Genomic DNA, 21123 nt, shown 5'->3' on the forward strand with positions numbered 1-21123 from the left:
GCACCTCGTCTGCCGCCTCCGGTTGGAGCGGCTCATCCACCACTCCCGGCAGGAGCAGCCCTTCACCTGGCTGTTCCCCCTCCTCCGGCAGGCGCAGATCCCCGCGCGCCTTGTCTGCCACCTCCGGCTGCTGAGGTGCCTCACGCGGCTCCTCCACCGCTTCACTGTCCTCGGGACACACCTGTGGGGGTGGCGCCCAGGCCCAGAGCAGCGCCGCCAGCTCCCCAATCCTTTCCAGGTGCCGCTCGGACTGGTCCTGCAGCTCTTCCTGCTGGCGACGCACCTCCGCCGCCTGCTCCCGCTGGGCGGCCGCCATTTCGGCCACCCTCTGGGCCAGCTCCTCCATTCCCTGGCTCCGATATGGACCCGCCGTGCTGCCTCCTGGGTTTCGGCACCAATGTGGCGTGAATAAGACACGGCGGGACCACGGAGCAACGTTCAGAGTCATCTTTATTTACATCTCACCACACCACAACACCCCCAAACCCCTCAGTCCCCGTGTTTTTAACTAGGCGGGCGTGATTAAGGATGCCGTGCAGGTGCGTCCGCCCTCCCTGCACGGCACCGCAGACCACGCCCCACCACACAGTTATACATTTAATAAATCACCAAATGAATCCAAGAAACGAGCAAACCTGTTCCGACAATTTGAATTTGTATTCCCTCAGCTGCAGACTCGCTGCTGTTTAAATGTTTGAAAAGGAAGATTAGATATAAACAAACGTCAAACATAGACTCAGTCTGCCTTCACATTTGATATGAGGCCAGCACGTATAGTGGCCTCAGCAGGCTATTACTGAAATACACGTGCTATATCATAAACTATGATATAAACAGGGAGGTCCTATTAACATGTTTAGTTTTAAAGGACACCTTCCTGCCTTTAGTCTCATTCATGAGCAGTATTCGTTTTCTTCTAACATCCAGAAGTCTGCACAATGTGTTTCATAGTTTGTAACAAGCCTTTGACAGGTAAACATAACATGACCGAAAAAGCAAAAAAAAAAAAAAAAAAAAAAAAAGAGAGAGAGAGAGAGAGAGTGTTGACATAAGAAGAGAAAATGCTCTCAATTATGGAGACAGGCAAATGGTTCATTTATGTTTGATGTGTGTTTATTCCTCCCTAAATATCGTCGGTGAAGTTCGCCATGCACGTCAGATTTTCCTGCGCATTTTTATACCTCTGCCAACAGAGAGAGAAAAAAAATCACATTCTAACAGACAGCTGGTGCTTAGAATACAGTTGAATAACTATTAAAAAACAGATGATATTTAGATGATAGTTCAGTCTAACACATGTGCCAGTGAACCATTAAACGTCTGTAAAACTATGCAGTTATGAAACGTAACTTTAACCTCAGCCAAACCGATTTGCTCAGTTGTAAATAAAACAGCGAAGTAAACGTGACCCGACAGACAGAACCTGAGTGAATGAAGTCCAGCGTTTAACCACTGAGAGCTAAAACTCAGCTGAGGTTTGAAAGCTGTGTGCTGGTGATTGGACATCAGCCGCTGATGAAGCTGTTCGCCTATAAAGTGCTCTGTAAGGAAACAAGCTCCAGCAGCTCTGCGCTCGGGGAAAATACTATATTTACTTATCTTGTGCAGTTAAACTGTGACTATCACCAGGTAACTAGGCGTGTTTCTTGAATTAGCAGCAGGTGTTAAACAGCTGACAGATGAGGAGGAGGATGCATGCAGGTAAACTGAGGGTCTGCTGAGCTGATCGCTGGTTTCGTGAGAAAAATGTCAGCTCGTTCTTTATGTTACAGAAGCACAGAGACACAAGACCAGGCGGAAAGAGACGATCGTTCGGTGAAAATGAGAATCTGCGAATGCAACATGTGGAACACGGAGAGTGGAATATGTAAACAAACCGGTTAATGTACCCCCTCTGTGCGCTCTGCATGCTAACTGTTAGCAGAGCTAGTGAAATCTCTGAAAACATCTGAGCACTTTTGCAAACATGTTCTATGTTGACAACCTGACCAGACATACGGCGCGACATTCGCGGCTAAAACACTGTTAAAAGTGTAGCTGGTGACAGAAAAACGGCCTGTGATTTGATCTGCATTCTGGGATAACTGGCTGCCCCAAGTCTACACAAGCAATCGATTATCTAGGATCGACCTGTTTTGACTTACTTTGCACGGCAACCAATCAAATGTTAGAGAAGCTGCATGGGCAGCGTTAACCCCGCCCCCTGAGTTTGATGGGTGAGGCTGACAGATAAAATTATTTCATGACGAGAGCCAGGCGTCAGGACTGCCAAAATGAAATAAATAAATATATCATTAAATAATTAATTAAATGTGTCAATAATTAATTAAATGTGTCAATAATTAATTAAAATGTGAAATACATAAATAATTAATTAAATGTGTCAATAATTAATTAATTAAATGTGTCAATAATTAATTAAAATGTGAAATACATAAATAATTAATTAAATGTGTCAATAATTAATTAATTACATGTGTCATAACTATTTATTTAATTAATTAATTCCAATTTTAATTAATTATTGCCACATTTAATTAATTATTTAATGGTGTATTTAATTAATTCATTATGGCAGTCCTGGCGTTCCATACTCCGCGTGCCTGGAGAATTCTTGCCTGAAAATCCTCCTCCCTGCTTCGATCCATCAGTGCTATCTCTCAACCCGCTTTTGTACTCGCTTCGGGTTCCTGGTCCGGTGCACCATTGCGTGCCTGACACTTTTGTTCCAAAGACTTTAGAGACTGCTAAGTTTGTTTTTGTCAGGCACGATGCCCACAGGACACTGCTGCGGCCGCTGTATGACGGCCCATTCAGGGTTATCGAACCGGGCCAGAAACATTTTGTTTTGGATTTTGGGGGTCGAAGGGAGACTGTGTGTGTTGACAGACTTAAACCTGCACATGTTCTTCCGGACAGTAATGTAGTGCCAGCCATGGCCCCTCGCCGTGGCTGCCCTCCTTCGATGGGGTTGACAGACTCTGATTTTCCCCCCAGAACTACCCCGGACCACCGGCGTTTGAGCCTCCTCCTGCCTTTCCTGCTCGCCTTCACCAGCCTCGTTCATGGGATGGACCTTCCTCTACCTGTTCTCTCCCTCCCAGATTCAGTCGTTCGGGTTTGCTTAGGCCCAGGGTCCTGGACTGAATAGAGACCTGACTGTGTGTTCAGTATGTGTAGCGGACCACCAGGTGGCTCCACTCACACCCAAGTTGAAGGGAAGTGCTGAGGTGGAGATTTTGGCGCTTACTATATGTGAAGTTCTGAGAGTCAGTTAATAAAGTTGGAGTGAGACACTGAGACCTCCCCTGTTGTTATTACATACCTCCACAGCATTACCATTCAGTTTGAGGGTTACAACAGAAAATGTTATATTTATTATTCTCACGTGGTATCGGACGGGATTATTTTAACAAGCGAAGGACATTTTACCTGATTTTTTTTTTTATCCTCCTGTAACTTCACTGTATAAAAAGCTAAAACCTTCAAAGTTTCAGGAGTGGTTATGAGAAGTCTTTGTGAACTAAAAATCAAGAATGTGGCTCAGATTGGTGAGGTGTGGGTAGGGGGTTATTGCCTTTGGAACGGGAGTCGCTAGTTTTATTCCCAGTAATGGTCCTGGCTAGACCCCACATGCTAAAAAAACAAAACAAAAACCAAGCTGTAAAATGGCGCAGCTACGTATGCAGCTTGTCCGCACCTCGGACACAAACATTTCACTACATGTTGTACTCTGTACTCTGTATGTGACAAATAAAGGTTGTTGTTATTGGCATCCTGGTGTGCCAGAAGACAGCCAATGATTCTTTTTTGACAGTGTTAATCACTCTGTGCAACCTTCCTGTTCTCAATTGTAGCCCTCAATGGAGAGCATGCTCTCCTACTGTTAGGCCTTCTTTACCAGGGTATTGGTGTATTGGGTCCAGGTGAGATCAGCAGAGATGTGGGTGCCCAGAAACCTGAGGTTGGGGACAGATTCCAGCCGTTCTGTGTTTTTAATCAGAGGGGTGAGGACCTCTCTGTGCCTTGTGAGTTCTTTTCCTTTAACCCTTTAAAACCCGTTGGAGTGGGCGCGCTCCATTTTGCATAACTATTTCTAAATCGCTGTAGAACTGGAACCACGTAAGCTAGCGCAATAACTTTTTTTGCATATGAAACCGGAGGAGTTGTACTTACATCTTATGCCATCAGCTTGCCCTAGGTCACGGTTTCCTTCCACATATAGCTTTGCAAAAATTGCATAAAAAGCATTTGCAGCAACAAAAACGTAATATTCCAGAAACACACTTTGCCGATCCGATTAGCTGTTCAAAACACTTCCTACGTTGGAATAGACCTCAGCGCGAACTATCGCAGGAAAAAGATTTTCAATTTTTTTGTAGTTTATTTCATTTTTTGGCAATTTATGTAGTTACTATGGACTTAATGCATACATATTATTAATATTTGGGCTATAACGGTTGTACTGATGTATAGGAACTTGAAATGGCACTACAGAATGTAAAACTATAAAGATAAGCTCTGGTGGACTTGGTTCTATGGTAGGTCTTAAAGGATTAAGGACGTTCATCTTCAGATGATTTGCTGAACACCAGTGGGACAAGTTCTCTATCTCCTCCCTGTATGCGGTCTCATCTCCAACACACATGAGCCCAACCAAAGTGGTGTCATTGGCATGCTTGATGATGACGTTGTTTGGATGGGTTGGTGTACAATCATAACTGTACAGCAGGGGCTGAAAATGCAGCCCTGGGGGGAATGGTCAAGTCGGACTGACTGAGGCTGGTTTGTGAGGATGTCAGACATTCTCACCACCAAACTGCAGGTGATCCAGTTTGTTGGTGAGATTCCAACTGAGCAAAAAGGTATTGAGCTCTGCGAGTCTGAGGCTGCCGTCGGGGGTTGGGGGCCTCTGTTCTTTGTAGTTAGTTCAGTTAGCTCTTGTGACAAAGCTGAAATTATATGACATATTGAAATTTAACTTTCATTATTTATTTCTTATGTATTTACTTTTTTTTTTTGTCCAGGTCAGCGTCTTTGGGTTTGGAGCAGACAGCAATGGAAACTGGGGCCATTACTTTGAAAAAATCAAAGAGCAAAATTTTGGAACTGGATATCATCCAGGAACATATGAATATAATCTTATTCAGCAGCTACACAAAATACAGAAAATCACATTGTATAAAGGACATTAATTTTTTTCCTTTGTTTCCCCTTCCTCTTTTTTAAATCCAATGTTTACAGTACAGCTTAATTCATTGTTAACATAATTTATTTTGTGCTTCAGTGTTTTTATCTTTAGAGGAGTCATCAGATTTCTTTTTATAAAATTGATTCTCATGGTGTGTTTTTATATATTCAAAGACAAGGTCTTCAGGTTTACTAGTGCTTCTAAATCATAGATGTTAATGTGAGTGTGAAAAGTTGTCTGTCCTAAGACTAGGGTGTACCTTCTTCCAGTGACAGTGGAAATAGCATTGAGCTTCCTCTCCTCTACACCCAACTACATAAGAGCTGAAGACGATGGATAGATGGATAAGTGTTTCTTTTGAGTAGGCATCAAGATTATGATAGTTAGCTAAAAGTAAACTGAAAACTACTAGTTGTAATAAGAAAATATTCTTAAATTCTCTATTGCCCTTCCACACTTTTTAAGCAGCCTAGTGTTGATCCACTAATTATTCTTTAAATCAGACTTAATCCGCTTTTAATTACAAAGAATGTATTTCATTTTTGCACATACAAGCTGTGTGGTAATCATTATTAGGATGTTGAAAAGGTGGTGCAGAAAGCTGGTCAGAAGAAAAAAACAAAAATAAACAGCTGATGATGGACAGATGCAACAATATCGATTGTTACTACCTTGTGCAATAAAGAGTATGTAAGTTGTATCACAAGACACAATAAGACAGCTGATTATTTTGTTTCACTAACTCTTCCCGGAAATACATTTTGTATAGGGTATAGGAGCTGTGGCTGTTTGTCTGTGCCCACCTTTAAATTTTAAATACATATAGACATTGAGGGTTCTTGGGAGGGGCTATGCTGACACCGGCTGTTGTCTGGGAGTTGGTCGTTGGCACCCACTGCTCTGCTGTTTTCGTTCTGCATCTGTGATATACTGGCTGCCTTTGTTTGTGATTGCCAGATGCAGTGGCTGCATTTTTAGGGAAATTGTTGTGTATAACTTTATTGTTTACAAAATTTGTGCATAGGTTTTTATTTCTTTATATTTGCATTTCAAGTTGTGAAAATAATTCAGTAACCATGTCTATGGTTTTTACATAAAAATATATCACTTTTTCCCTATTCGGTTTTTAGGTTTTTTGAGTGATTTCAGATCAGTTGTATTAATACAGTAGTCAGTGAAAAAATAACTGTAAATCGACATATGTGAGACTGTATTCTGAAAATAAGAATACCAAACAAGACAAGACAAAAAACATTTCTAAACGTGAAATATCAAGGTAAAATCAAAAATAGTCAAGAATGATATTTCATAATTAGTATCACATACAGTGTTCCCTCATTCATCGTGGGAGTTATGTTCTAAAAATTGATCTACGTCCCTACCCCCTACGGTCACGAGCTGTGGGTAGTGATCAAAAGAAAAAGATTGCGCATACAAGCGAAATGGGCTGCCTTCGAAGGGTGGCTGGCCTCTCCCTAAGAGATGGGGTGAGAAGTTTAGCCATCTGGGAAGGGCTCAGAGAAGCGCTGCTGCTCCTCCACATCGTAAGGAGCCAGTTGAGGTGGTTCGGGCATTAATCTGGGAATGCCTTGGTGTTCCCCCGGACAAGACCCCGGATAAGCAGAAAAAGATGGATAGATGGACATCTGCAATACTGGCCCTGTATTTTCTTGGTATTGGATCGACACCAAAATTTGTAGTGTAGCACAGCACTACTATGAATGAGGGAAAGTGTGAATGTTGAATGTTTTTGATGAAATGTCCAGGCAAGCATATACATATTAAATGACACGATATATGTGTTCTAATAGCTAACTGACAACTTCAGGTTTTTTATTTCTATATGACAATTCTTCATAATTAAACAATAAGAACAAGTAGATAGATAGATAGATAGATAGATAGATAGATAGATAGATAGATAGATAGATAGATAGATAGATAGATAGAACTTTATTAATCCCTCGGGTGGGTTCCTCTGGGAAATTCAATTTCCAAAAAAGCACAGCACCGACAGAAGTTACAGAGTTACAGAATATTACACACACATATATATAAATACAGAGACAATATAAATAAAATATACGAAGGGGATAAATAGAATAAATAGGAATAAAAAATAAAAATACAAGTGAATTGCACATTTCAAGTAGTCTGATGTCCTGTAATCATTATGAAGATATAATTTGAAATACAATAACACATTAAGATTTTGTACAAAGTATCAGCACTGGATCAGTAAATCGGAAAGGAAATCAGTGGTATCGCACATCACTTCCACAAAGCTGCAGAAGAAACCTAACCCTGAGAAGAAGCCTTATTTCAAATTAAAAAAGAGTGTGAAATTGTAGTTAGACTTGTATTTGTAAATGAACCACCTCATGATGTGTAGATTTCTTGATTTTATACATATTGGGCTACATACTTATTTATTATAATTATTATAAGGCTATATAGTACATAAAAATTCACGTTTTATGTTAGTGAAATGTTTAATTATCTGGGCTAAAGAAAATAAAGTTATAGACTATACTTATATGAAGCTTGTATACTTACTGGATTTGATGTATTTTAACCATATGTAATGCACATTACAGGATGTAACACCTGCTTATATGTAAAAAAAAAAAAGGCTTTGATTTTGCCACCTCTTTTGATTTCCATGCCAAAATTTCTCTAGATCCGCACCTGATACGCATTTAATAACTTGTGATGTTGTAAACTGTTTAGTTGTGTTTGGAAGAAAAGCTAGTATATCACAGCTAACAGCTGGATTTTTCAGTTTGAGTGCAGCCATTGAATAGCAACTTACGAGACCAGAGTGAACGGGAGTGAACGTGAACAGTATAACCTTTGTTTCTTAACATAAAACTAATTGTTGCAGCTAGGGACAGCCCAAATTTTATCTCCTTAAATTGACTTTAGTTTTAGTTTTCTTTAGTTAACTAGCATAAATTAATGTACTATTACCCCCCTCCAACCACATGATGATGCCTTTCTGAGCTGACAGAATGTCACCTAAATATGTTTGTAAAACTTTGACTTTAAGCACTTATTTCTTAAATCCAGCTTCACAGACAGTGTTAAATCTATGTCAGTTTTTGAGAGCTGGGCTCAATGGTGTAATTTAGGCTCTAAATGTGTAGCATTTTATGTGCCCTTTAAATTTTTATTTTATGCTGTTTGTTATTAGCAGCCAATCATGAAACAGTATCATTTGTTCCAATTTCTTAAATTTTATTTCACAAAAATGAATATTTCATAAAAATATTGTTTGAGATACATTATATAGTATTTTTGCACAAAAAAGTGATTCTTTATTTGTGAAAGTGGAACAATAAACAACTGTGTTACTGCTTCACCACTATTTAAGTTTGGACATGTTTCAATAATTCGATGCACCCGTTTCCCAGTTTCTTCGCAACATTTAAAGCAGTCGGGGGGGACTCAAGACTAAGTATTGTAGGTTATCAAGTTACCCTTAACTTAGTGTTTGTGTTACAGGCCTTCAATGGGGTCTGTTTTTATACAGAAAAGTAGAGGCAGGAGACATGAGTAGCGTTTGGTCTGCAGGCTCTTCTTCGTCTTTTTATTAACAGAATTTCACACCATTCTTCTCCGTTCGTATAAACATTCCTCTTCTAGCAAAAAACATAACTTTGAATCTGGTTTACATGTTAAACCCATTTGATCACCTTGTTTTCCTCACAAGTATAAATCTACAATATAATTGTTGTATATCAGTGTCCTTATTTACAAAAAATCTGTAACTAAATTCTACTGCTGTCCAGCATCAACAATATCTCTGTGCAGTAATCTCAACACTGCGATTAACCTGCTCATTATTACTGTTGTAAGTTCTTTATATCTTAACAGATTCAACAATATATTACATTTGTAAACAATAAACAAACATTCCACAATTGCCCAAAAAACAGTTACATCAGATTATATACATATAACAACATAAAGAATAAAAACTAGATTATGTTGAAACCACCTTTATCAGCTGTCAACATACCAGTAATGTCAGGATAGAAGAGGTGTATCTAGGAGCTACATTTGCCACAAAATAAAATGTGTAATAAGACCGGCTACCTCTTTAGACTACAAGTGGAATTGCGGCTTCCATCGCGAATGGCAGGAGAGTTCGGTTTCTTTCAATGAAAACAAACTTTCTCATGACATTTGTGGCCTTTAAACTAAGACAGAAAAAAGTTTCTTGCCTTGTGCATCACAGTTAGCCAACTCAAACTACTAACCTGTTCTTATACATAAAAGTAGAGACAGGAAACATGAGTTGTGTTTGGTCTGCAGGCTCTGCCTCATCTGAGGTACAGAGCTACTTCCTCCTTGTGGCGATGCCATCCAATTGCATCCTTATAACTTTAACTGAAAAGTGCAATACCACAACGCCTTTTACATCACTAAATATTTAAAACCAATTACAACTGTGACCATAGACTTGTAGGTGTCACACTTGCACATGCTTAGAGTGGCCAAGTGAGTGTTTTCTACACACAATGCTATACCATCTTCTGTCACCAGAGACCAATATTGAGTTAACACCCCTTAGCATGCCTAATCATAAACTGTTGGTTTTGGTGTATTGTAAGCACATGTTTATGTTTATAGGTTAGCAGGACTGTTTCGGAATGAACGGAATGTCATGCTGTCATCTTATCTTGTTTGCACATCATCATTGTACATGGGCTGACTGTTTTCCAAGCTGACTACCAAATTCACCAGATCTTAATTCCACTATCCACTGGTGGATTTGTATGTAAATAAGATTGTGAATAACCTTAAGTCTTCAGAGGACAGTTTAACTTTCTCTGTGTCTATTAAATATCTGTACCTAAAGTACTGATATATGCCAGGATACATTTTCTCTTTCCCCAATATTTTGATGGATTTGAACATTTACGTGTTATAAATTGCATACAAATTGTGACGGAGTTACATCGCCCTGGGCCCCAGACAGCTGACCTGGGTGCATACACACACACAACAACCATTAGATTCTACACTCGTCGCACTGGGTTAATGTGGCTGCGGCCAACATATTTTGCCACTTACCTTTAATAAAAAGCCGGTTGTGTAGACTCCCCGTGATCGTCAGTTACACGAGTAGTTGGGCAAGACGATGGTACGTCTGGGGGTCTGTTCTGGGGTTTAAATCGTGGGTTCGCGCACACTTGTAGAGTTACATGAACTGCATTATTTTTTGTTTGGGTTTTCTTTTATTATGAAATGCTGTAGGCTGCCTGAAAGTGGCTATAAATGTATTTGTGAATTATTGTAGAAATACAGCTGGAAATAAGCCGAGGAAAAAAGATTGTTTTGTGAAAGAAATGATGGAGGGATGACTGTTATGCCCAGTGGGAGGGGCAATGGGATATAAAGGCAGGCCACTAGGGCCTACCAAGGCAGTCCGTGAGATGTTACAGTGAGGTTAACATGTAAGCTGGCTCAGCCTCTTGCGTTCTGCACACAGATTTTTGTTTAGTGATGAATAAGTTAGTTGTTTATTTTCTTTGTAAATAATGCATCTGGGAGGCCAGCAGAATAAAGTATACACACTGAACGTTTCCTGACGATGCCTGCATTTTTTCAGGAGAAGTTTAGGAGAGGACCCCACGAAACAAATAATTACAACTTTTAATTTTAATAATAGGGTACGGTCACTTATTTAGAGTCCTCTTTATATTTATGAGACTTATGTTTCTGGAGTCACTGTTGACTGTCTACTAAACCGCTGAATCACTCACACACTGAAATATGCATATTGTACGCTTTAGTCAGTAGTTAATAGCTATTATTATGCAAGAAAAATAGTCTTAAACTGAAAAACTTTGTAACTAGCTGTTGGGTCTGCACCTCAGCAGGCCCTCTAGTTCAGACTTTATTCCCGTGAAGAAAGCAAGTGTTACGAAATCAGTTTCTATTTATTCCTCGGGCATCCAGAGACGGCACCAGACTCAGTAGTCATTTTAACAAAACCTTTATTCATCTTTATTCATCTTCATTTAAACATGCATCTTCTAGAAGGGGAGACAAGCAAGGCCGGTGTCCCTCTGCAAATCTTCCACTCCTTTGTTTGTTATAGTCAGCTTTATAGAAGCGACCCCATCATAAAACCCCCATGGTGTGCTGCAAACTCTGTGTGTCTGTGTGTGTATGCGCGAGAACGTGAGTGACTGTATGCGCGTACCTGTGTGTATGTGTGAGTGCACATGAGTGAGTGTGCATGTGGGTGTGTCGTAACAGTCAAAACATGGTGTACAGTGGGGCAAAAAAGTATTTAGTCAGCCACCGATTGTGCAAGTTCCCCCACCTAAAATGATGACAGAGGTCAGTAATTTGCACCAGAGGTACACTTCAACTGTGAGAGACAGAATGTGAAAAAAAAATCCATGAATTCACATGGTAGGATTTGTAAAGAATTTATTCGTAAATTAGGGTGGAAAATAAGCATTTGGTCACCTCAAACAAGGAAAATCTCTGGCTCTCACAGACCTGTAACGTCTTCTGTAAGAAGCTTTTCTGTCCCCCACCCGTTACCTGTATGAATGGCACCTGTTTGAACCCATCATCTGTATAAAAGACACCTGTCCACAGCCTCAAACAGTCAGACTCCAAACTCCGCCATGGCCAAGACCAAAGAGCTTTCGAAGGACACCAGGAAAAGTATTGTAGACCTGCACCAGACTGGGAAGAGTGAATCTACAATAGGCAAGCAGCTTGGTGTGAAAAAATCAACTGTGGGAGCAATCATCAGAAAATGGAAGACATACAAGACCACTGATAATCTCCCTCGATCTGGGGCTCCACGCAAGATCTCATCCCGTGGGGTCAAAATGATCATGAGAACGGTGAGCAAAGATCCCAGAACCACACGGGGGGACCTGGTGAATGACCTGCAGAGAGCTGGGACCAAAGTAACAAAGGTCACCATCAGTAACACACTTCAACGGCAGGGAATCAAATCCCGCAGTGCCAGACGTGTTCCGCTGCTGAAGCCAGTGCATGTCCAGGCCCGTCTGAAGTTTGCCAGAGAGCACATGGATGATACAGCAGAGGATTGGGAGAATGTCATGTGGTCAGATGAAACCAAAGTAGAACTTTTTGGTATAAACTCAACTCGTCGTGTTTGGAGGAAGAAGAATACTGAGTTGCATCCCAAGAACACCATACCTACTGTGAAGCATGGGGGTGGAAACATCATGCTATGGGGCTGTTTTTCTGCCAAGGGGACAGGACGACTGATCCGTGTTAAGGACAGAATGAATGGGGCCATGTATCGTGAGATTTTGAGCCAAAACCTCCTTCCATCAGTGAGAACTTTGAAGATGAAACGAGGCTGGGTCTTCCGCCCGGGCAACAAAGGAGTGGCTCCGTAAGAAGCATTTGGAAGTCCTGGAGTGGCCTAGCCAGTCTCCAGACCTCAACCCCATAGAAAATCTGTGGCGGGAGTTGAAAGTCCATGTTGCTCGGCGACAGCCCCAAAACATCACTGCTCTCGAGAAGATCTGCATGGAGGAATGGGCCAAAATACCAGCTACTGTGTGTGCAAACCTGGTAAAGACCTATAGTAAACGTTTGACCTCTGTTATTGCCAACAAAGGTTATGTTACAAAGTATTGAGTTGTATTTTTGTTATTGACCAAATACTTATTTTCCACCCTGATTTACGAATAAATTCTTTACAAATCCTACCATGTGGATTCATGGATTTTTTTTTTCACATTCTGTCTCTCACAGTTGAAGTGTACCTCTGGTGCAAATTACTGACCTCTGTCATCATTTTAGGTGAGGGAAGTTGCACAATTGGTGGCTGACTAAATACTTTTTTGCCCCACTGTATGTGTCTCTGTGTATGTGACTTCCTGCCGGTCATAAAAGTAATCTCCTCACTCAATCTACACCAAATCCTTTAGACAACATACAAAACACAGTTAACATATTACAGACACTGAGACCCCCACTCTGCATCCACTGGGCCACTGGCCTCTTGTTGTCTTACATTTACAGATAGGGTGGAGAGTCTCCTGCAAACCTACTTCTAAGTTTATAACAATTATGACCGTTTATTAGATTCAGGTTAAAGCATCAGCATCCACATCCCCCACTGTAGCTTCCTGTCTCCTTTTATGACAGGCAAACCCCCAGTGTCAATAAATTTCTTTCTCTCTACACAATTCCACACACTCTCAAGCCTACAGCTAAGCCAAACTAAAACACACAGAAATCCTTCCCTATTCCTCTGATATACTGCTGGACCCTCTCATCTAAGCAAGTTTAGCACATTGTATTCTAATAATTGTTTTCTTGTACTCACACAAGACAGAACAGCGATCAGTTTTCACATGCTAGCATGGACCGCTCGACAGCATTTCTGCCCTCCATGCCAAACAAGTCCAAAGAACCAGCACCCCCTGCAGCCTTTTATTGTGTGACACACAGTTTACACAAACACCCATTGTAAAACCCCCTGTGGTGTGTCAGGCACTTTATATGTGTGTGTATGTATGTGTGTGTGTGTGTATGTGAGTGAGTGAGTGTGTGTGGATGGGGGTGCATTTGTGTGACTTCCTGCTGATCACAAAGGGTCATTTCCCCTCACCCCTGCCTTTTTAACCGTCTCACCATACACATAAAGGCCAGGAAGTCACACTTCTTACATAGAATGTGCCTGCAGTTACACTATAGCCCCCCTCACCATTCAACAAGCTAGGGAGGACAATAGAAACAAAAGAATGTCTCTGAGCATACAGTTTAAGGCAAGGCTTACAAATTTAAGTACAATAATGGCAACATTTAATAATTTCAACCTAACACTAGTATGAGTCATACTGGTCACAAGTGTTGGTCAAGTTACTTGAAAATCAGTAATCCCGTTACTTTACTGATTACTTATTTTCAAAAGTAATTAATTACTTAGTTACTTAGTTACTTTTTAAAAACACGATTTACAACCTGAAGAGGTGATAAAGTGATAGATCTTTCAGCCCAATTCTACTTTTTTTACATAATCCATCATACAAAATGTAATCAAATGGAAAAGTCTCTTTTCTAACTTGTTTTATCAGTTTTAATCTTTTAACTTTATGCATCCGGCAAAAAGTTAATTATATGCAACATTCTCTGACTTGAATAAGTTAGTTTAACATTTAAACCTATTTTCTGCACATTCCAGCACATAAAAAAAAAAAAATTGTGTTTACACTCACTCTTTCAAATAGATGCAAGTAAAACACAGCAGAAAATAAATAAAGTCAAAGACTCAGCGGTCCTGTTGCTCTATTTTCACCTGTAAAGCAGGACTAGGGCAGGCGGAGGTTTACCCTGGTGCAGGTGTGCCGCGGTCAGTTGAAGAATCCGCGGGTTTCTCTGTGAATTTCCCATTACGTCGTTGTGCACTCGGTGCTTGCTTGGAAGTTTAGGGGTTTTTTTCGCTGTAAAAAGAAGTTTTCTTCCCACGCACGATGGACGCTAATGTTTTTGTCACTTTTTATGGAATCAAACTCAAAGTAAGGTCAGTACTTCCACGCTGCACGCTCATACTCTCTCCCGCACTCGATATGTGATCCATTGTTGATCTGCACACAGCTGTTGTCACGAACGGCGCACTCGCTTACGTCACTGTCGTGAGACATTCTCGCAAAAAATCACGGTTTTAGTAACGCAGTAACGCAGTGTTCCTACGGGAAAGTAACGGTAATCTAATTACCGTTTTTGCAATAGTAATCCCTTACTTTACTCGTTACTTGAAAAAGTAATCAGATTACAGTAACGCGTTACTGCCCATCTCTGCTGGTCACAAAATAAAGTACAAATCTAGAACTAATTTAACACATTATTACGAGTCCTTTCCTCTGTAGCTTTGACAGTTAATGCGTTGGCAACTTTAAATTGCATCCACACCTTCTTTGTCAATATTCCTTTCAACTAAGCTGATGCCTCAGCAGCTGGTGATTGCAAAAACATTGACTTATCTAAGTGATTTATATCTAAGTAACATAGTAGAAATAGCACAAATAATACCCCAAAATTCCTTGAAACGTAAAAATATGAATTTTACAAGAGAGAACTAACATGCCAATTAGGCCTATTCAAGAATCAACTTTCATTGCCATCATGGAAAGAGGCAAGGCAAGGCAAGGCAAGTTTATTTGTATAGCACAATTCAACAACAAGGTGATTCAAAGTGCTTTACAGAGACATTAGAAACAAGAACAAATAAAAAGCATGATTTAAAATTGATTAAAACAAGCAAATAAACTAACTAACTAATTAACAAACAAACAAACAAACAACAGTATATAAAATCAAAACAGATAAAATCAGAACAGTAGATAAAATCAGTAGTTAAATGTAAGTTTTGAAATTTAAGCTTAAAGTGTGGATTTGGTGCTTTATTCAAATGCAGCTGAGAACAGGTGAGTCTTCAACCTGGATTTAAATAAACTGAGTGTTTCAGCTGATCTGAGGCTTTCTGGGAGTTTGTTCCAGATATAAGGAGCATAAAAGCTGAATGCAGCTTCTCCGTGTCTGGTTCTGACTCTGAGAACTGATAAAAGACCGGATCCAGATGACCTGAGGGATCTGGATGGTTCATACTGGGTCAGGAGGTCATTGATGTATTTTGGTCCTAAACCATTCAGAGCTTTATAGGCCAGCATCAGAACTTTAAAGTCTATCCTCTGACAGACAGGCAGCCAGTGTAAGAACCTGAGAGCTGGACTGATGTGGTCCACTTTTTTGGTCTTAGTGAGGACTCGAGCAGCAGAGTTCTGAATGAGCTGTAGTTGTCTGACTGATTTTTTAGGTAGACCTGTAAAGATGCTGTTACAGTAATCAAGCCTACTAAAGATGAATGCATGGACTAGTTTTTCCAGGTCCTGTTGAGACATCAGATCTTTTATCCTTGATATATTCTTGAGGTGATAGTAAGCTGACTTTGTTATTGTCTTAATGTGTTTTTCTAAGTTTAGGTCTGCATCCATCACTACACCCAAATTTCTCGCCTGGTTTGTGGTTTTTAGATGTATAGATTGAAGTTCTCTGGTGACCTGTAATCGTTTTTCTTTGGCGCCAAAGACTATTACCTCAGTTTTGTTTTTGTTTAGCTGGAGAAAATTGTGGCACAACCAGTCATTGATTTCCTCAATGCATTTACCAAGAGCCTGTACAGGGCCTCGGTCTCCTGGTGACATTGTGATATATATTTGTGTGTCATCTGCATAGCTGTGATAGTTTATTTTGTTGTTGTTTATAATCTGTGCCAGTGGGAGCATGTAGATGTTAAACAGAAGGGGTCCCAAGATGGAACCTTGGGGAACTCCACATGTGATACTTGTCTGCTCAGATGTGAAGTTACCTATTGATACAAAGTATTTCCTGTTTTCTACGTATGTTTTGAACCAGTTTAGTACAGTTCCTGAAAGACCTGTCCAGTTCTCCAGTCGTTTGAGTAATATGTTGTGGTCAACTGTATCAAATGCTGCACTGAGATCCAGTAAAACTAGGACTGACATTTTTCCACTGTCTGTATTCAGACATATGTCATTAAACACTTTGGTCAGAGCGGTTTCAGTGCTGTGGTTCTGTCTAAAACCTGACTGGAAGGCATCGTAGCAATTATTCTGTTTTAAGAAGTAACTGAGCTGTTGAGAAACTACTTTTTCAATGATCTTACTTAAAAACTTCTCACCCTATCTCTAAGGGTGAGAAGTCCCCTATGAAGAGACCATCGAGGGAACAGTTCAGCCTGCCCGGGATAGGGTGCCCGAGGGCAAGCGTCTGGTGGCCGGGCGTTAGTCCATGGGGCCCGGCCAGGCACAGCCCGAAAAAGGGACATAGGCCCACCACCCACAGGAGGCACCAAAGGGGTCAGGTGCAATGTGAGTCGGGCGGCGGCCAGGAGCAATGGTCCTGGCGGACCGATTCCCAGCTATCAAGACTGTTTCATTCTATTTAGTAATTATAACAATGGTTCTTTCACTTGCAAAAAACAAATAAGAAAAATATAAAAAATATAATACTATTTTATTTTTGGGTCTTGTTCACAAGTGAAGGTAGATCGACCGACAAATTGGTGCTGCGGCTGCAGTGATGCAGACGCTGTACTGGTCCGTCATGGTAAAGAGAGAGCTGAGTGTAAAAGCAAAGCTTTGAATTTACCAGTTACCCTACCCTCAAGCTAGAGGAGGTGGCCCAAATGTTTAAATAATAGATTCCATTAATAAAGCATGTAAGGGAAAAAAATAACACAATGTCACAGACTCCAGGCACAGAGACATCCATAAAGACAAGTGATGAGGGATGAGGACTGCGGGATGAGAACAAAATAATAATAATAATAATAATAATGGATTTATATAGCGCTTTTCAAGGCACCCAAAGCGCTTTACAATTCCACTATTCATTCACTCTCACATTCATACACTCATTCACTCTCACATTCATACACTGGTGAAGGCAGCTACAGATGTAGCCACAGCTGCCCTGGGGCAGACTGACAGAAGCGAGGCTGCCATATCGCGCCATCGGCCCCTCTGGCCATCACCAGTAGGCGGTAGTGTAAAGTGTCTTGCCCAAGAACACAACGACCAGGACAGAGAGCCCGGGGATCAAACCGGCGACCTTCCGGTTACAGATACGCTTCCCAACCCCCTGAGCCACGGTCGCCCCAATAAAAAAAACACACAAGACACACAAGGTTAGAATAAATACCACAAGTTTCACTGAAGGCCTAATCACTGTGAGTTGAAAAAATAAAAGATCACAGTGACATCAGTGGCAGAGAAGTATTAATGAGGATATGCTATTGTAGTTCTTTTGGCAGGATCTGGTGGCTTTGTGGAGACAACTTACGCTGGTTTTAGTAACCTCATTGAATCATCAGCACTGTTTTTTGCAAATCAAACCCAGTTTGTGCTGCAAACTGGGTTTGATGAACATTATTAAGTGATAAGAACAAGTAATCTGATGTCCTGTAATCATTATGACGCTATAATTTGAGATACAATAAATAAAATACATTTTTGTATAAAGTATCGGTATCGGATCAGTATCGTCGATACCACCATGAATATTACTTGGTATTGGATCGGAAAGGAAATCAGTGGTATCGCACATCACTACTTTAGACCATGTTTATTCCAACTTGGCTGGAGCTTACAAAGAAACACCCCTCCCCCACATTGGACAATCATCTCTCCCTGTTCCTCACACCTCTGTATTCACCACTCATACAACGTGTGAAACTTAGGACAATTAAAGTGTGGCCAGAGGGGACAGACGCAGTTCTCCAGAACAGATTTAAAAACACAGACTGGAATATGTTCACCCACACAGACCTGGACCAGTACGCCTCATCTGTACTGGATTACATTCTGTCATGGTCCCTGTGCCTCACCAGCTGATTCTGTATTAGGCAACATGTTCTCTCTCTCTCTCTCTCTCTCTCTCTCTCTCTCTCTCTCTCTCTCTCTCTCTCCTGCCGGGGCGATGCTCATTATGGGCTCCCGCCCCTGGCCCACGCACCTGCTGCCGATCGGGATAATCACAAGGCCGATTTAAGACAGCAGCACTGTGTCACTCGTCGCTGGATCGTTGAGTTATCAGCGTCAGTCGCTCAGTAGATTGTAAATAAGGATCTGTGAGTTCGTTCCGTCTGTTCGCCTCTAACTATAATCTCTGTGTACAGATCTATCCCGGACCTTTCCCTGCCTGCCTGTCATCCCGTGGACGAGTGAGTGGATGGTGTTTCCCCAGTGTGGGGAGTGAAGAGAGAGAGCCTTTGGAGGACGTCAGATTCCCGTCTTTTCCCTCACATACCCCGGAACCCTGGACCCCCCTCCCCTCCCTCCAGCACTTTGTAAATAGCATCACCTGGTGTCGTTGTGTAAATAAAATCTGTAAATCCTGTAAGGAGTCCCGGTCTGCGCCTGAGTCCGTTAACTGAAACCTGACACATTCACTCTGGTGGCTGTAGCTCAGGTGGCAGAGCAGGTCAGCCACTAATCAGAAGGTCGGTGGTTCGATCCCAGGCTGCATCCTGGCTGCATGCCAAATATCCTTGGGCAAGATACTAACCCCATGTTTGCCTACTGGTGGTGGTCAGAGGGCCCGGTGGCGCCTGTGTCCGGCAGCCTCGCCTCTGTCAGTGCGCCCCAGGGCAGCTGTGGCTACAATGTAGCTTGCCATCGCCAGTGTGTGAATGTGTGTGTGAATGGGTGAATGACTGAATGTAGTGTAAAGCGCTTTGGGGTCCTATGGACTAGAAAAGCGCTATACAAATGCAGGCCATTTACATCTCCAAAACCACAGACAGTGTCACCACCCAGAAACGGATCACTATGTACCCCAACCAGAAGCCTTGGATGAACCGGGATGTTCGTCTCCTCCTGAAGGCCCGCAACACCGCCTTTAGGTCAGGAGATGCACACGCCTACAGTACAGCCAGGGCTAATCTAAAGAAGGGTATCAAAAAAGCCAAACACCACTACAAAAAGAAGGTAGAAGAACACTTCTCCAACTCCAACCCCCGACGCATGTGGCAAGGACTCCAGACCATTACAGACTACAGGACCACCAAACCCTCCTCCGCATCCTCTGATGTCTCCTTCCTCAACGAGCTCAACAACTTTTATGCTTGTTTTGAGCGAGGGAACCCCACAACCACAACCAAAGCAGACGTGATGCCAGACCACCAACCTCTGACTCTCTCCCCCACCGATGTAGGAGCGGTGCTGAGCAGGATCAATGTCCACAAGGCTGCAGGCCCTGATGGCATCCCTGGGCGTGTTCTCAGAGCGTGGTCTGGGGAGCTTGCAGGAGTGCTCACAGACATATTCAATCTGTCTTTGGCCCATGCTGTGGTACCGGCCTGCTGTGGTTCCGGCCCAATTGTCCCGATACCCAAAAACTCCAACCCATCTAGCCTCAATGACTACCGCCCAGTAGCACTCACCCCCATCATCACTAAGTGCTTAGAGCAGCTGGTCCTAGCACACAAATCCTGTCTCCCCCCCCACCCTGGACCCCCACCAATTTGCATACCGCCAGAACAGGAGCACAGAGGATGCAGACTCCATCGCACTGCACTCTGTCCTCTCACACCTGGACAACAACAACACCTATGCCAGAATGCTGTTTATAGACTTCAGTTCAGCATTCAATCCAATCCTCCCCTCACAACTCATCAGGAAACTGACAGACCTGGGCATCAGTTCCCTCATGTGCAAATGGTTACTGGACTTCCTGACCAACCGCCCCCAACATGTCAGGCTGGATAACCACTGCTCATCTACCATCACGATGAACAAGGCTGTGTGATGAGCCCTTTCCTCTACTCCCTCTTCACCCACGACTGCAGACCTGCCGATGGTTCTAACACCATCATTAAGTTTGCAGACGACACCGCAGTGATTGGCCTCATCAGTGACAACGATGAGGCCGCCTACAGGGAGGAGGTGGATCGTCTGGCTGAGTGGTGCAACACAAACAACCTGCTGCTTAACACCGAGAAGACCAAGGAGCTCATCGTGGACTACAGGAGGAATGCTGACCCACATCCACCCATCCACATTAAGGGGACGGCTGTGGAGCATGTGAGCAGCTTCAAGTTCCTGGGTGTCCACATCTCCGAGGATCTCATCTGGACGACCAACTTCTCCAAGCTGGTCAAGAAGGCTCACCAGCGCCTCTTCTTCTTGAGGACTCTGAGGAAGAACCACCTGTCCTCAGACATTCTGGTGAACTTCTATCGCTGCACCATCGAGAGCATCCTGACCAACTGCATAACAGTCTGGTACGGGAACTGCTCTGCCTCGGACCGGAAGGCGTGGCAGAGGGTCGTGAAAACTTCCCAGCGCATCGCCGGAGCACCACTTCCTGCCATAAAGGACATCAACAGGAAGCGG

At 42.2% G+C, this 21123-nt stretch overlaps 1 protein-coding gene across 3 annotated transcripts in view; it reads left to right on the forward strand.

The window, feature by feature from the left end:
- Positions 1-19178, forward strand: part of LOC113014573 (CMP-N-acetylneuraminate-beta-galactosamide-alpha-2,3-sialyltransferase 1-like) — a 29078-nt gene extending 9900 nt beyond the window's left edge. Inside the window, exon 7 of one of the 3 annotated variants that reach the window (XM_026156203.2) lies at positions 18906-19178. In XM_026156203.2, the coding sequence (XP_026011988.2) occupies positions 18906-19163 (258 nt within the window). In that variant the 3' untranslated portion in view covers positions 19164-19178. Of the gene's footprint in view, positions 1-2997; positions 8559-18905 lie in introns of those variants that run through there. The other 2 variants (XM_080296756.1, XM_026156204.2) reach the window with 2 other exon arrangements.
- Positions 19179-21123: the final 1945 nt, after the last annotated feature.

This window comes from Astatotilapia calliptera, chromosome 22 (assembly GCF_964374335.1).
Source record: "Astatotilapia calliptera chromosome 22, fAstCal68.1, whole genome shotgun sequence".
Classification (NCBI taxonomy): Eukaryota; Metazoa; Chordata; class Actinopteri; order Cichliformes; family Cichlidae; genus Astatotilapia; species Astatotilapia calliptera.